General features: G+C 35.7%; 1 protein-coding gene across 4 annotated transcripts in view; it reads left to right on the top strand.

The window, feature by feature from the left end:
- Positions 1–17,257, top strand: part of LOC149774817 (uncharacterized) — a 296,842-nt gene that overhangs the window by 255,208 nt on the left and 24,377 nt on the right. For all 4 annotated transcript variants that reach the window (XM_089944712.1, XM_089944713.1, XM_089944714.1 and 1 more), the window contains 2 exons: positions 11,343–11,912; positions 12,311–12,341. In XM_089944712.1, the coding sequence (XP_089800838.1) occupies positions 11,343–11,912; positions 12,311–12,341 (601 nt within the window). The remainder of the gene's footprint in view (positions 1–11,342; positions 11,913–12,310; positions 12,342–17,257) is intronic.

Genomic DNA, 17,257 nt, shown 5'->3' with positions numbered 1-17,257 from the left:
CGAATATGGTCATGGCGGATCGTGGAATACCAGGTATGAATTTGAGGATATGATTTCCGTTGACATGTCAGCGTGTTATCCTGGTAGTTTTCTTGGATATGGCGATTGTGCCGAGTATTTTGCTAAATTCGGTCACCCTACAAACGAAATGACAAGAGTCGCGATTAACGGACCGTTACCTGATTTTGTTATGACCGGATTCGCTCGTGTAATATCATTCGAATTTACTGAAAATCTACATAAAATTTGTTATATTTGGTTCGGCAGGCATTTCTCTCAGCGTCGCTGGGTACCCACGGTGTTGTTAAGATATATGCTAGATTCATCAATGTTGGTGTCGTTGACGTAAGTGAGGCAATTATATCGTACAAAAAACAAACCGACGTGTGGCTACCGACGGATTGTGACAACGCCAAAGATATCGGAAGAAAAATAATAGGTAAATTTACCCAAGGTGGCTCTGTTGATCACAAACACCGACACGCTAGATTATTTATCAATGACGCTGAGTTGGATTTTATAATCGCCGATACAGCGTCACGAGGAATATTTTGTAATAGAATATTATCGTTGACGGAACCGTTGTTAGCTATCTCGATGGAGAATCGGCGCAATACACTCATTTACGATCGTCGATGCTTGCTTATGTGAGCATAAATTTACTTTCGATGATAAATAAATTTTCTGATATCGCAGTAAGAGTCGCGACAGATTCGTTCTATATCGATACAAAATACCTAGGTAGGTTGGAAAATTTAATCACGGATGGTAGCTCTTGGGGAACCTGGAGAATAAAAAATGAAAATATTCTATAATATTGCGAAGACGCTGACGTTGAGGATCGTGATGAGTTTCACCGAGGTAGATTCGAGGAAACGTCCGTAGCTGCATCTGCGTTCGATCCAATTTCGCGATGCAAATTCGTTTACCTAAATGGGCCTGGCGGTAGTGGTAAAACAACGCGAGTGATAAATCTATTTGCAAATTCCGATATGATCGTATTAACACCGACACACAGATTAGCGAGAGAAATAAAGCAACGTGGGGTTAATTCTTGCACGTATCATAACTATTTCAAATACAGCGGTGGATTATGGGATTCAGCTAGAATGGGCGATAAATATATTAACAAGATTATAATTTTCGATGAGATTTGTACGGTAAATTTGTGTGTATTAAAATCATTCCTGAATTGGTTATCGGAGAAATATACCGCCGTGATAATGTGCGGGGATCATGGCCAACCTAATCCGATTGATGGTGAATCGCCTCATGATTGGCTTAGGAATTTTGTTGATTATTACGAAGAAATCGATGTCGATTATAGATCGACAGATAAATTATTGATCGAGTTTAAAAAATTTATCCGACTACAACCAGATAAGGTTCAATGTGATGTCATGAGAAAAATAATCGACGAAACACCGATGAGCGATTTCTTAAATGTATGGCGTCCCGATCATTTGATCGTCGCTAGTAGGAAAATTATTCGTGATATTATTCAAGAAAAATTATTTAAGCTGCATTGTGAAAAATTTCGAACATTGCAGGTTCCGCTGTGTTATAGACCCGCTGATACTCGACGACAAAATATTGATGTTACCTTGCCAAATGGAGATAAAAAATATTTAGTTTTGAACGATATTATTTTCGTTGATATTAATCTTGTCAATGACGCGCTAAATGCAGAAAAATCACCGTGGAAATTAGGTTACGCAACAACGATACACTTGTCTCAGGGATTAACCGTCGATAGCAAAGTGTGGATCATCGATGATAGGATTACTTGGTCAAATTTGGTTTACTTGGCTGTATCGAGAGTCAGAAAATTATCTCATTTAGGTCGAATTCGTTTGGAAAATTATCTTAGTGACGCTGGTGGTAATTGAGTATCCTCGGGAATTACCTGTAACTCTTTTCTGGTGAATCCTCGTTGCGGAGCTAGCGAATCTAATATGTAGATTGCCGGTCTTCCTGACGATCTTGTTACGGCGGATATTTTGTGTGTAGTAACGCTCCAGATTGGATCGGTTGCTCTTTTTCTTCCACCTTCAGCTTCTCCCTCCTTATACAAATACCTGACAGTGATATTACCTAGCACAGGTTGCATCGTGGAATCTCGCTTTATTGGTATATTTGATTTTGTGATTGCAATTGCCGGTTTCATTGATATCGCTCGAGTTGGCTCGTTATTTAACGCGTTAATGACCTGAGGCAATCTTAATACCCAATCATGGGATCGTTTATCTTGAATAAATTCACGCGCATATTGATATCCAAATAATCGTTCAGCAAGCGTTTTGTTAAATCGTTCAACGATAGCTTGATCGCGATGAACACCTACGTGACCGCGTCGGATTTTCACGTTGTTTTTCTTCATTAATGAGGTAACCGCACCGAGAAATTCTCTTCCTGGATCAATCTGAAGAAGTTTTGGCCATGTTAATGGAGATCGTGAATAAATATCGCTAAATGCGTTAGCGATTTCCGTTGATGTTTTGTTCGATAATGGCGCCGCTTCTTTGTATCTGCTGCCAATATCAACGACGGTTAAAACGTATTTGTAGGTAACACCGTTGACGGTATCGTGAGGGAGAAACATCAAGTCCGCCTGATGTACCTCATTGGGAACACTAACCGTGAAACTCGCGTATGGTATTTTTTTAGGTGGAGGAAGATATATTTGCCAAATTGCCTGTTTTGATAGCCACGATGCAGCCACGGATCATTTTACTTTAGCGGCCTTGGCAAGTTTGGCAATCGCCGATTTTCCTCGCCAGAATCCCCGTGGAGAATAATATATCTCTTCCATATTATTTACCCGCACCGAAAACTAATTTACCTTTCATCGCGCCTTTGATTAATAACGTTGTTAATTTTTCTTTGAGGGTCTTGTTGGGAATTGCGTTTAATGCGTGAATTAATTTTATATCAGAGAGATGCCTTTGTTGTAGATCCCCGCTGTAATATGCGAGATCGTGAATGTAACAAGCGTGATCGATGGCGTTTATTGGATTTTCACCTTGTTTTGGTCGATTGTTTTTATCGAGTCTGATATCGAGTCTAGTTCCAGGTCCACAATAAGTATATCCAGGTAGATCTTTTTCTCCGGGATATTTCGCCCAAGGAAGACCAGGTAGATTTTTTAAGGAGGCTGCGATGTCTCCTCCGCGTTTAATTTTTTTTTGACAAATTTGAATTTGCGTGTGTTACAAATTTCGCATTCTCCTGCGATTGCATTCCTGTTATTGCGTGTGATGATTTCCGTTGGATTTTTCTTAGCTGTGTGCGTGCGACACTTAACGCAGTATAGATCCATAATATTTTATAACATGAATGTAATTGATTTTTCAGCCACGAAACGATGCGAGCAGGTGAAGCATCACGCGGCATTACCAAATTCGATTAGGATGATAATAATCGGCCCATCAGGGTCAGGAAAAACACAGTTATTGTTGAATTTGATCATGCGATGGCTAAAATGGGAAAAATTGTATTTGGTTGCACCATCCGTTGACGATCAGCGTTGTTATCAGGTTTTGAAAGATTTTAGTGACAATATTGGTGAAGGCGTGATCGAATTCATCACAGATATCAATGAAGCCCCTTCCGTGGAGAGTCTTAATGGTGATGTTAATAATCTTGTTGTTTACGACGATGTTATGTTGGATAAACAAACAAATCCAGCTAGGATATTTTCGCGTGGCAGGCACAAGAATACCGATGTGATTTACGTGACACAGAGATATACGCAGATTCCCAAGGTAATTAGGGATAATTGTAATATTTTGTCCGTGTTTAATGGCGTGGATACGCACACGTTGAGAAATATCCTTCAAACTTGGTGTAACGGCGACATGGATATAAATAAATTAAAAAATTTGTTTAGTCGCGCTCAGTCAACGCCGCATGGTTTTATTACGATAAATTTGCACGATCCACGTGGTCGATATCGCGTCAGTCTTGATCAAATTTATTCGTGAAATGGCAGCGATATTTGTAAAACAAAAAAATAGAACAAAACCATATTCCATTTTCCTTAAAAATTTTGTCCGGGGGCATCATATTTTTATGACACACTATGGGGGGTCCCCTGATGCAATGGGTCTGGTGGATGCAAAAATTGACCCTCATAGAAGGCCTTAAAAATGAAAATAAAGGCTTCTACGAGAAAAGTTCACGTAGAAAGGTTTATTAGGTCTGGAAACTAAGGTCTGTTCGACTTCCCTTTGGTGAGAAAAATATTATTTTTGCCTGGGGCATCATGTTTTTGTGACACACTTGGTATACCTACCTGATGCAGTGGGTCTGTTATATGCGAAAATTGACCCTCGTAGAAGGCCGTAAAAATGAAAATAAAGGCTTCCACGAGAAAAGTTCGCGTAGAAAGGTTTATTGGCTCTGGAAACTAAGGTCTGTTCGACTTCCCTGCTGCTGATGGGTTTTTTAAGCATTTTCTGCCTAAACCATAAAAAATATACTTCAGATTTCTATTATGTATTAAACTGCTTAATGATTTTTAGATATTATTGGGAGTCAATGATAAATATTCACAGTAATATTTAAAATGGATTATAAATTTTATTTTGACAGACATTATGAAATAAGATTTAGGTTTTTACTTGTCCTAAGGGGCAATGCTATTTTCTTTCTTGCATACAAAGTCTAATCCAACATGGCATCACTTAGTATTCTTCATTTCACTTTAAAGTTTGGTGAGATTTCACACATATTTTGACCAAAACTTTCATTGAAATTATGTTGAGGTCTCACTCAAATTTCTTTGAAATATTTGTGAGGTTTCACAAATAAATTGACTAAAACGTTTGTAAGATTTCACTAAAATTTTGATCATTATATAGTATTTTACTGAATTTTTTTTAGTGTTTCAGACATTTCAGCAGGTTTCAAAGAAATAATGGATATGAATTTAAGAGGACTTTATTAACCAAGGTGATATTTAAGTGTGCATGAAATCAGTTATACTGATGTTGTAATTATATGACATCCAAGGCAAGAGAAATGGGAATTAATAGTAATAAAAATAATAATAATAATAACAATAATAATGATGACTTTATTTAGAGAAGGTAATTCAATTAGTTACATAACTAATCTACCTTGAGGCCTTCTATATGTGATGTACAATATATACAGTATATACAACATGATATGAAGTATCTGACACTAAATAATTAAGTGGCTTTAAAAATCAAAGTATCAAGCCTGGAACATATGCACAGGCATCTGTGAACACATTTAACATATATAAAATATAAAATATTAATCTGCATAGAAAAATTCAGCCGTGAAAATAATGCAAAATTACAGAAAAGCATCCATTTGAGACAATTTGATTATGAGAAGAAGAAAAGCTAGGAGCCTGCCTTATGTCACTTGTACTGTAGACTGGATTTTTGATTGCACAAACTATGATGCTGTTGTGGTCTCTTGAATTAGTCCTTGTTCCAAAAGCAGCCATGACAAACGTTTATCATGATATAATAACTCTTATTTTACACTGAATTCCAACACACCAAGAATATTTTGATAATATACACAATGCCTCATGAGATTGAAAGTAGATTCTACTTTTCGGCCAAGAAAATTCCGCAAAGATATGACTATCTTTGATAGACATGGATATCTGGCAACAATTCCCACCAGTGATCTACACATTGTCCCTCCTTAAATTCTGAAGTTAATCAGTTTGGAGTTGTATATTACTTCGAAATCATCCCGATTCAATTCCTTGTACTATTTAGCATGTTAGCCGCTACTGTAAAGCTCTTTACGGCACAAAATGCAACATGCTTGTCCTGGCGTTCAGTTTTCATACAGATTGACCAGTTATGTTCCCATCAAATTTGCATTCAGGGTATTCACATTCAATCTCTCGTCCCGCTCGAAAATTCGAATCGCCATGTTTAGTAAACATACTCTTTCCCATCAGTTTCTGTTACGCGACGATTCATTGGGCAATTACAAAATGTTGACCAGTCAGAAAGCTTTATACAAGGATCCTCTGTTAAACAATAAATGGAACAAATATTTATTTGTAACCTCGTTGTGGAATGGGACCGTATAGAGCATTATTTAAAAAAAAAGTTTCGGAGACGATATTAAAAAATGGGTCCATATTGAGAAAATTCAGGTCAGGAGAAAAGTGAAATTATGTTTTAAAACGGAAAAGAAGAAGAAAACTTGTTCGAGGGCAGTTAAATCCAATTGAAGTTAAACAAAAATTCAACAACAAATTTGAAAAAGAAATTTAACATGGAAAGCTGTAGAAAGAAGTTATAAATTGTGTCCAAAATAAACAATACAAATTTACAGCTATCAGAAAGAGCAAATATAAATGCTGCTGAAAATCATTAAAACTGTACCAGAAACAATAAATTTTATTATATCTTATTGATATTTTTATTGAACTGTCAGTGGTATTACAATCACAAAATATCACGATATTTTCGGTCATTTAACTTTACTGTGAGACACACAAAAGCCAAGTCCTAATTATGCCTTCTTTAACTGATGTAAATGAATAAGTTCTTCATTCCGCCTAGATGTTGGTTAGGAAATAAACTTAGTCCAGATTCCTCCTTTCATATAATAGATGCCAGTGACTAAGTTCCTAATTCCACTTAGATGGTGGATGGAAAATCAACCAAGTCCAAAATTATGCCTAAAGATGTATTTATAGCAGGAATTTGACAAAAGTCCATCATAGAGTTAGATGGACTCTTAGATGGATTCATCTTTGACTTCTCAAATTTTCCATGTCCGCCTTTGTATTAACCAGATTTTTAACATTTTAGGCAGATTCCGCCTGGAGTCTGCTTAAGTTCCAGGTGGAATCTGCCTAATTATTTCGTACGGAAGTCATTTACCAATTTTAGTCATTCTGTTCAGTCTAAATATCAATGCCTAGGTGTTTACCAATTTATTGATTGCTTCAGCTTGTTATGGACCACAGTGTATATGGATGATCTGCTTCAAAAGCATTTGTAACTTTCATTTTCCTCAGGGATATATGCAATCTCCTCTCCCATTTGAATCGCCTCAGATTTCTTGTGAATTGGGAACAAGTCTAACTTCACCCCCACGTCTTGTCAGCCTGTGTTTAACCAGTCTCAGTCTTGTATTTCTCCCTCATGTGTGCATCATGTGGATTTTTGAACTTATACAGTCATTTCCAACAGGACAGGGATTGTGGAAAGAGAGTTCTTGCAACTCCTTGGGGTATTTAATTTAGTAGCAGATTTCATCCTGCTGGGCTGCCATTATATGTGGCTCTTACAAATAATTTCGCTGGCTCAGTCGCTTCCTTTTTTATTCATTCAGTAAAAAGGTCAATATTATAAATGAAGCATGATCATTTTCATGTCAGTGGCACAACTGAAACAAGTTATGTACAGACGTTACTGAAATTTGAATACAGTCAGCAGCAAATGGGGACCAGGGCTACCATCTCATAACATCCATTTGAAAGCCATGACAAATGCTGCTCAGTTCTAGAAGGACTAACTCTGCAAGAAGTCAGTCCTGATTTTTCTTAAATTATTCCTATATTTAAACAGGGATGTAGAAGTGATCCTGAAAATTATAGATTGATTTCTATTCGACCAGCTTTATAAAGCATTTTTGAAGAACATATAGTGAAACGGGTTTATAACTATTTTAATACTTTTTCCCTTTTCCACAAGGAGCATTCATATTTCCTTAAAGAGCATCCATGTCAAACAACTCTCACAAAATTAACTCATGAATGGCTGAAAGAAATGAATAATGGCAACCTAACTGGCATAACATTTATAGTTTTTAAGAACACCTTTGATTTTGCATTATGTTCTCTTAAGTAAGCTAAATTGTTATAAATTTCATGATGCATACAAAAATATTGTTTGAATTCATATTTATGTTATAGAAATCAACTAGTCTATATGGCAAATGTCCACTCTATTCTCTTTTATATATGGTATGGTGTTCCACAAGGCTCTTTACTGGGTCCCCTTTTCTTTCTCTTATTTATCATTGGCCTTCCACTCTGTACTCAAGATACAAATACTGAAATATTTGCAGATGATGCAAAACTTTCTTCATCAAGTAGCAATTTCTATACTCTGGAATGCAAACTAATTTCAGATCTTTCATCAATTGAGGAAACAATATAAGATGGTAGTAATCTTAAGACAATGCATGCTTATGGGAGCATCTAAAAAAGAACTTTTGAAGCGAAAGAAGGAAGATATACCACTGTAATTTAATAGCAAGGTTGTTGAAAATGTAAACAATAAGAACCTGTTAGGAGTAATCATTGACAGAAGTCTTAAGTGGGAAAAATAAGTAGACAATGTTTATAGGTTCCTCACATCTTAACTTTCATTGCTGAATAGAATAATAAAGTACCTGGCAAAGGTCTTCAGAATTCTTTATATACCTCCAACAATAGACTACTTTAAAACAATATGGGGAAATTGTACTAGTCCCCAGTTAGACAGAATTCACAAGCTTCAACCCGAAGCAGCTCGGTTGATTCTTTAAGTCCCCATTGATGCATCATCATCAAACATGTTCACAGAATTAAAATGGTTAAGAATAGACAATTTTCTGAAAGCAGTTCTGTTTATTAAATGTATTAAAGATGTTCAAGAGTACATGACTAAATTATTGTAAAAATATTTTCTCCCCATAATCAAAGATCAAATTGTAACAACAATTTAGAATTATCAAAACCTTGCTTTGAACAGTTCAAAGGAATTCTACATTATTCAGTGGCTAAAATATGGAACTCACTTCTGCTGCTCACTGTCAATCTCCTGATTCAGCTAAATCCTTTACAAATGTAGTGGCAGTATTTTCAAGCCTACATATTAATGAACCAATACAAGTTTGAGTTCTGGGATTAATCTCAGTATTACTCTTTAAATTTATCACTTGCTTGTTTTCCATCTTTTTTTGTTAGGAAATTTATTAAAGTTTGTTAAAATGTCTTGTGTGTGTGTGTGTATATATATATATATATATATATATATATATATATATATATATATATATATATATATATCCAGTGTATGAACATCTCTCTACTGTTGTTTTATGAAAAATTATATTGGTGGTGCAAACGTTGCTATATGCCACATTTCTGCAGAATAGGAATATCTAGGTAGAAGTGATCATCAACTGCTATGTATTCATCAAGATCATACTGAAATAAATTTTCAAGAAATTGTTATTGCAGAGATGAAACAAAAATTATATATGCAGTTAAATTCTCCTATGTTCATAATGTATTTAGTAGATGTGCTTACTTATAGTTGCCAGTAGTTTCTTGTGGGTCGGTGGTTCTTTCCGGGTCTTTCCCGGGTTCTTCCTCCACCATTAATACTGGCCGCCATGCATAGCCTATCATGTGCTGAAAAATGGCATTAAACCCTACAACAACAACAACTTATAGTTAGTTATTTTCATGAGAGAGAATTATTTGCATGAAGATACATGTATATATTCTTTATTGTAAAGGACCTCAAGGGAGTTTAGTTATATTTAACTAATTAATTTAACTTATTTAACTAAAGACATTATTATTATTATTATTGTTATTATTATTATTATTATTATTATTGTTAAGTCAGACAGCTCCATAGTGGCAACTTGCCACTTCAAATGGGGTGGGTGGGAGGGGCGCAACTAGCCTATGTGAGCTGGTTGGGGGGGTATGGGTATTTGCCTACCCCCACCCCACCAGACACGAGGTCTTAGTACTGGAAATAGTATAGAAAAAAAGGTTTTGATCAACGATATTACAATATTACAGCCCAACTAAATCTCTTGAAACAACCACAGTTGCAGGTGTCCAACCCTTCCCCTTACTGTCTTCTCTTTCGTGATCTTGGAAGAGAAATAATTTAGATCTTCATTTGTGGAGAGAATCTTGAGAGCAAGAAGACCCTCCGTTCTGATTACTTATGATGGATAGGGGCATGTTTTCTGGGACTAGTATTGAGTCAGTAACATAGTCCCCTTTGGTGTCACAGTCCCTCTTTTCTTTTCTTTATCTGGCTCTATATGTTGAAAAATGGCACACCAGTTACTATCAATGCTACCACTCCATGATTTCTAACACATTCAGTCATATGGCAGAAGAGTTGCTGATCATGATAAAGAAGTATCTGACCTACTAGCCAATTTTGACTTGAATAGGCCAAAGTCCCTTGTCCTGTTTCCACACTGGACATAGTCCTGGATCTTGTTATAGCCCAGTTCCACAAATTTGAGCCATTAGTCTGGACCTCTCCAAATTGTTGTTATACAACCCTGTTCCTGATAGCTGGGTGAGCGACTTTCATTTCATTCCAAGTTTAAACTTGTAAATTTATATCATTGTTCCCACATCACCAGGAAATCCAGGAACAAGTCTAGAGAAGAAATAAGTTTGTTCCTGGCTGCAATTTTATTTTTATTTTTGCAAATATTGATCATAATCAGGAAATGCCAAAAATATACAGCTGATTATCAGATTACACTGAACGTAGATGTTAAAACACCAACCCCCAAATAGTAGATGTTATAAATAATCATGACACAGGTCAGTCATTCTTTATATACAGAGATACATACATTTTTAAGGTCATTTTGTAAACATTTTAAACAACACTTTTCTAGACCTAGGTCTTGCCATCATATACAGTTAATCAGAGCATTGTGAAAATCTGTAAATTTAAACGAGTTTCATGTTTCTATTAGGGGTGAAACAATCAATATATCAAAAATAGTTTCATATCAATACAAGAGGTGAAGAATAGCTTGGTGACATCGCATCTTCTCAAAGGGAGACTATTCTCACTTGACTAAATTCACCTTGTCAAGCAGATGACTTTATAATGGTTTGTTTCTCAAACAAAATTTGAGAGGGCTAAATTTTTTAAGGTAGTGGATGCACTTCTAATATATTATGATTGTGTAAATATTATTACATTTGAGATATTTTAGTCTAAAATTTTTCCAGTAAAGAAAACCTCCATCTGCTGTCCACCCATTTCTCCAATGATTATTTCTGTCAGTCATCCCATTTCTCCATTGATGACATCTGCTTGTTTGTCCATTCATTTCTCCATTGATGACATCTACTAAACCAGAGGGACATTTGCAAGTCTTTTTAGTTATGTAGCCATCAGCAAAAGGGGGATCCTAGATCCTAGTAAGTGGGGTTGATTATTGTGGGTTGGGGTTGTGTTTGTGTTCAGGGGCATTGGAATATGCAACAAAAATCATGGGGACTTGTAGCGGTGTGTAGTTGATTGAGTTAGTCTAATTACCAATCATTTAATTTTTAATATTAGGTGGAAAATTACTTCCTTGCACCATGTATGCTTCAGCAGACAACGCCAACTGAGATTATCTCCCCTGAACCACATCATCAGAGGGTGAACACATCAGTTCTGTGTTATGCTTTCAAGGGGAAATATTTACCAACTCCGATTTTCCATAGGCTTATTGCTGCATGTTTGACTCACTGGTCCATTGCCAAAAGGAAGTCTGAGAATCTGATTTTCTGTGGATGTTGCGTCTTGGATATCGACCCTTGTCACAAACTCACTCTGTACTTAAGGGACTATGCTATTTTTGCAAGGGTGGCAAAAGTGAGTTCAAAGAAAATGACACCTGACTTAAAACTTTGCATTCATGTAAAGGATTTTATCAAAGAGAATCTGTTGAGGATAATTGGATCCCTGTGCCACAACCTGGAGTTCGAGTTATACATCCAGTGCCCTGAGTCTAGGAAAGACTGTGTGGACAGTATCTTCCCAGTCTCTAATCTTCATAAGAATGAAGAATTGTGCTGTTCTTTCCATGACAATGAACACCCAGTGGTGTCACATGACTTGCTCAAGTTCTGGTTTGAAGATGAGGTAGGTGATTTTGTTGTTGCTAGACAAGTTATAGGATATGTTAAATAATTACCTTAAATTATTTCAACTATCTACTAAGTAAGATAAAAGTTTTGTCACATCTCTTACCTCAAAAGTAAATAAAAGAGCATGCGCATACATATATATATATATATGAAAATGCTGGATAATACTAACAGAATTTGTATAAATGCAACTAAATAATATTATCATACATGTTAGATCATTTTTAATTTATATATATCAGTATAACTTTGGTTATATTGTGTGAAGGGTATGAAAAGTTTTCAGAAATATTTTAGTTATATATTACACTAATAGAGATATTTTATAGATAATTTATGCAAATATTATATCATTTGATTTTTATTTAATGTTATGCCTGTTCAACATTTCAGGAGAGCCAAGAAAGAGATGGAGAAGATATTGGTAAGCAATAGAAAGGGTTGACTTTTCAGTTTCCATGACAATAGTCTGTAATATGTGTTTTTATTAGTATTGCTGGATAGCAAATATCAACTATATAGTGGCATGCCTTACATTTTAATATACAGATGAAAACATTTTTCACTGAAATAAACATCTGTTTGTTTATACACATGTAGCCACTTGTGCTTTTCATGTGAAAGACAGGATGCCAACACCGACTGCGGACAGATGATGAAATGGAAAGAGCACTCTAATGATGCAGACATTGAACCACAGAGGCAAAATGAAAGCATTACTTATTCAAAGAGCAAACATTTGCAAAGGTTGGGAGTAATGAAAAAATTTTAAGGATCATATTTTTTTTCTCTTATGATTCGAAACAATTTTTTATTAGATCCTTGATGGCAATGTCATCCTCTTCACTTGTTTTAGAAATAATTGATCAGGTTTACAGTAATAACCCACCAGATCTTGAAAGATGTGTGTGTCTCAACATCAGTTTGTAAATAAAAGTAATAGTGAGTACAGCTCACCATTTTCTAAATACTTCCTCATCTTTATAAAGGAAGCAATGCGTGAAATTTGTTTGATACCCAAGAATTTATGTATGATTTTAGACAACGGGTTTTCATAACTAGGTTGCCAGTCTCCTTATCTGCTGTATTGTAAATTACAGCCTTCCCTCTGTCTGACATGCTAGACAGAAAGCCCTCGGAAAGATAATTATGCCGACTCTCATAGAATTTGACAGCAAGAATATGTAGGAATGATAGAAGGTTTATGTACACAGGGACACATAGTGCAATTTGTAATGATAGAAGGTTTATGTGTACAGGACACATAGAGCAATTTGTAATGATAGAAGGTTTATGTGTACAGGGCCACATAGAGCAATTTGTAATGATAGAAGGTTTTGTGTACAGGGACATATAGTGCATCTTGTAATGACCTGAGTGATATAAAAAAATGATAGAAGGTTCTGTGTACAGGGATGCTTTGTTGAATTTTTAATGATACAAGGCTCTGTGAACAGATGTGTTGTTCTTGTTCTTGTTGTTGTTGTAGGGTTTAATGCCATTTTTCAGTACACGATAGGCTATACATGGTGGCCAGTATTAATGGTGGAGGAAGAACCTGGATAAACCCTGGAAAGAACCACCGATCCATGAGAAGCTACTGGCAAGCTTTCTCCACAGATATGCTTAGTGGGATTTGTAATGATAGATTGCTCTGTGTACTGAGGTGCATAGTGGGATTTGTAATGATAAATTGCTCTGTGTACAGGGATGCATAGTGGGATTTGTAATGATAAATTGCTCTGTGTACAGGGATGCATAGTGGGATTTGTAATAATAGACTGCTCTGTGTACAGGGATGCGTAGTGGGATTTGTAATGATAGAGTGTTCTGTGTACAGGGGTGCATAGTGGGATTTGTAAAGATAGAGTGCTCTCTGTACAGGTATGCATAGTGGAATTTCACTCATTTTATTCAAAGATGATAAGCTATGAATGCTTAGAGTAATTAAGTGCAAAATATTGAGATATGTACATATTTTATAATTACAATGAAAGCAAAAATTGCATTTGTAAGTTCAAATCTGTGTTTCCTCATAAGATAATGTACATTTTTTTCATGTCTCTGACCTTTCATTTGCTACAGATTAAAGCATATGCACTATTTTAATGTCAGCTTTAGATTTGCTTAAATACGGGTAAAAATGGGCAAAAGAAAAGGGACTACAATCTGCAGGTGACATAAAAAGACCTGTTTTGGTCTTGATTGTTCTATTATCCCATTGTGGAGGAGACACACTTTATAGTGTTTATTTTTAGCTCTGCTGATTATAGACCAGAAGAACTTATTGGATGGTATGTTGTCCATCCATCCGTTAGCATAAGTTTGTTATCAATACTTCTCCTAAACTGTTTAGTGGATTGCCATGAAATTGTACACACACATTCATGGAATGGTCTAGGGCTAAAATGCTGATAACATTTAAATTCCAGTTTCTAAAATACAATTACAAGTTTGGGATGACATTTAAGACCATGATCTAAACACTATTACAAGTTTGGGATGATATTTAAGGCTAGTATCTAAACACTATTACAAGCTTGGGATGACATTTAAGGTCTGTCCCAAAAACACTATTACAAGTTTGGGATGACATTTAAGTCAAGTATCTAAAACACTATTCAAAGTATGGGATGATATTGAAGGCCTGTAACTAGACCACTATTACAAGCTTGGGATGCCATTTAAGGCCAGTATCTAAAACACAATTACAAGTTTGGGATGCTATTTAAGGACTGTGTCTAGAACACTATTGCATGTTTGGGATGACGTGTAAGACCAGTAACTGCAAGTTTGGAATGACATTTAAGGTCTGTCCCAAAAACACTATTACAAGTTTGGGATGACCTTTAAGACCAGTATCTAAACACTATTACAAGTTTGGGATGACATTTAAGGCTAGTATCTAAACACTATTACAAGCTTGGGATGACATTTAAGGCCAGTATCTAAACACTATTACAAGCTTGGGGTGACATTTAAGACCAGTATCTAAACATGATTACAAGTTTGGGATGACATTTAAGGCCAGTATCTAAACACATTTACAAGCTTTGGATGACAGTACCAAAAACACTACTGCATGAATGACAATTAAGGCCTGTCACAAAATCATTCTTACAAGTTTGGGATGACATATAATGACATTATCAAAAACACTATTACAAGTTTGGGATGACATTTAAGGCCTGTGTCTAGAATACTATTGCATGTTTGGGATGACATGTAAGACCAATACCAAAAACACTACTGCAAGTTTGGAATGACATTTAAGGTCTGTCCTAAAAACACTATTACAAGTTTGGGATGACATTTAAGGCCAGGATCTAAACATTATTACAGGTTTGAGATGACATTTAAGGCCTGAATCGAAACATTATTACAAGTTTGGGATGACATTTAAGTCAAGTATCTAAAACACTATTAGATCAATATATTTGTTGAGACAATCCAAATGTTCATTGGAGTAGATTCAGTGGACTTTTTGTTTCACAGACAGCTCGATTTTTTTATATGGAAGGTTTGAAAACCAGTCTAGCATCACAAGAGGCCAAAATGGTGGTGTTAAAGGATAGCCGCTTTGCAGATGGGCTAGCAAACTTAAACGTTGTTAAATCAAGTTATACCTGCATGAAATCGATATGAAAATTATTTATTTTCTCAGAAATTGCAGGAGTATTAAAACCGTTATGTCTTTAATCTGCTGAAAGACAATGAAACTAATGCATTGATGAAATTTGAGCTGGTATCCCCATTTGTTTGTACACCCCTCCCGATTTCAATAACGAAAATGTTTAATGTGATAAAAAGTGCACAGAACTAAGTCAATTGAATCATTGATTTATAATTTTTAACCTGACTGTGACCAGAATGAATTAATACTGGCATCCCCTGCACCTTTCATGCTTAACAGACTTTCCATACAAACTCTGCACCATATTGTGTACACTAAGGGCTAGCTTATTTCCATCAACAACATAATGACGTAGTTCATCCTATTCAGTAACTGCCGGATAATTCTGTTAATTACCACAACATTGAGAGTTTGAAATTATATCCCTTTGCACACATGAACATAGAAATTAAAGCGCTTATTAAATCTTCGTGAAAGGCAAATTTGTTGTCATTCTTTTCCTTTGCTTGCTTAGACATTGTCAATATCGTAAGCAGATGACATATGCATGTGCATCTGTAGTGGTGCACACACCCCTTTGCTGAAAATGGACTTGTCCAGGAACTGGAAATGGATCTCGAGCATGTCCGTCTATTATATTGAAAACTTCCATTAAGCATGAAACACGCAGATGATATTGGTGTTAGGGCCAATCTACTCACAATCAGGTTAGAAATTATGAATCAATGAATGAATTGACTAAGGCTGTCTACTTTTTATCGCATTAAAGATTACTGGCTTTTAAATCGGTTGGGGAGGGGGGTACAAAAAAACAAGAAGGTATATTAAGACTAAAGCGATTTGGAGAGCATGTCACACGAGCACACAGAATGTCACTACCGTCATTTTCAAATATTGTAGAATTTTTTATTTAAAAAAAAGTCATATACTGGTTGTAAAAAAAATACAAAAACAAAAGAGCACAAAATTTTCTATATTTTTTCTGAGACCAACTTCGGAGTTTTGTTTTATCACGTGACTACCACATTGACATGTGCTCTCTCACGTAGGGAGCATACAAAGTAGGGAACCAGACTACTCTGCTTGATGAATCAGACTGGCCAAGTTTCTTGTAGTTGTTCTTGAAATAAATATGTTGAAAATTATATGTTCTTTCTGGTTTTTACAAAAGGTATCGGGGCAATGAGTGTCCGAGTGGTTTAAACTGCTCTCCATTACGGATCAATGCCATTTCACCTCAATCTGCGTAGGTTCGAGTCTCAGATTCGGCCAATGTGGGTATGTGAGAAAGCCTGCCAGTAGCTTCTCGTGTGTCGGTGGTTCTTTCCGGGCATTTTCCCGGGTTCTTCCTCCACCATTAATACTGGCCGCCATGTATAGCCTATCGTGTGCTGAAAAATGATGTTAAACCCCACAACAACAGCAACAAAAGGTATCAGACTTTCATTTAATATAATTAAAATTTTGTACAACAACATCAAAAAAGGATTTTATTGTTAATATCATGTGACTATTGGACTTCCGATGTCATTGTTTAAGATTTGGGAAGTCATGTGACTATTAACGCAAATGGCAAGAACTGGGTCAGGTTTCATCTATGCTAGTTTTGTCTAGTGTGTCAGCAGATTAAAGACATAACAATTATAATACTTGCCATTTTTGAGAAAATAAATAATTTTTCAATCGATTTCATACAGGTATTAGTC

This window comes from Sinohyriopsis cumingii, unplaced genomic scaffold (assembly GCF_028554795.1).
Source record: "Sinohyriopsis cumingii isolate HCF-2022 unplaced genomic scaffold, ASM2855479v2 utg000131l, whole genome shotgun sequence".
In the NCBI taxonomy this organism is placed as follows: domain Eukaryota; kingdom Metazoa; phylum Mollusca; class Bivalvia; order Unionida; family Unionidae; genus Sinohyriopsis; species Sinohyriopsis cumingii.
This window is presented reverse-complemented; position numbering and strand designations above follow the sequence as displayed.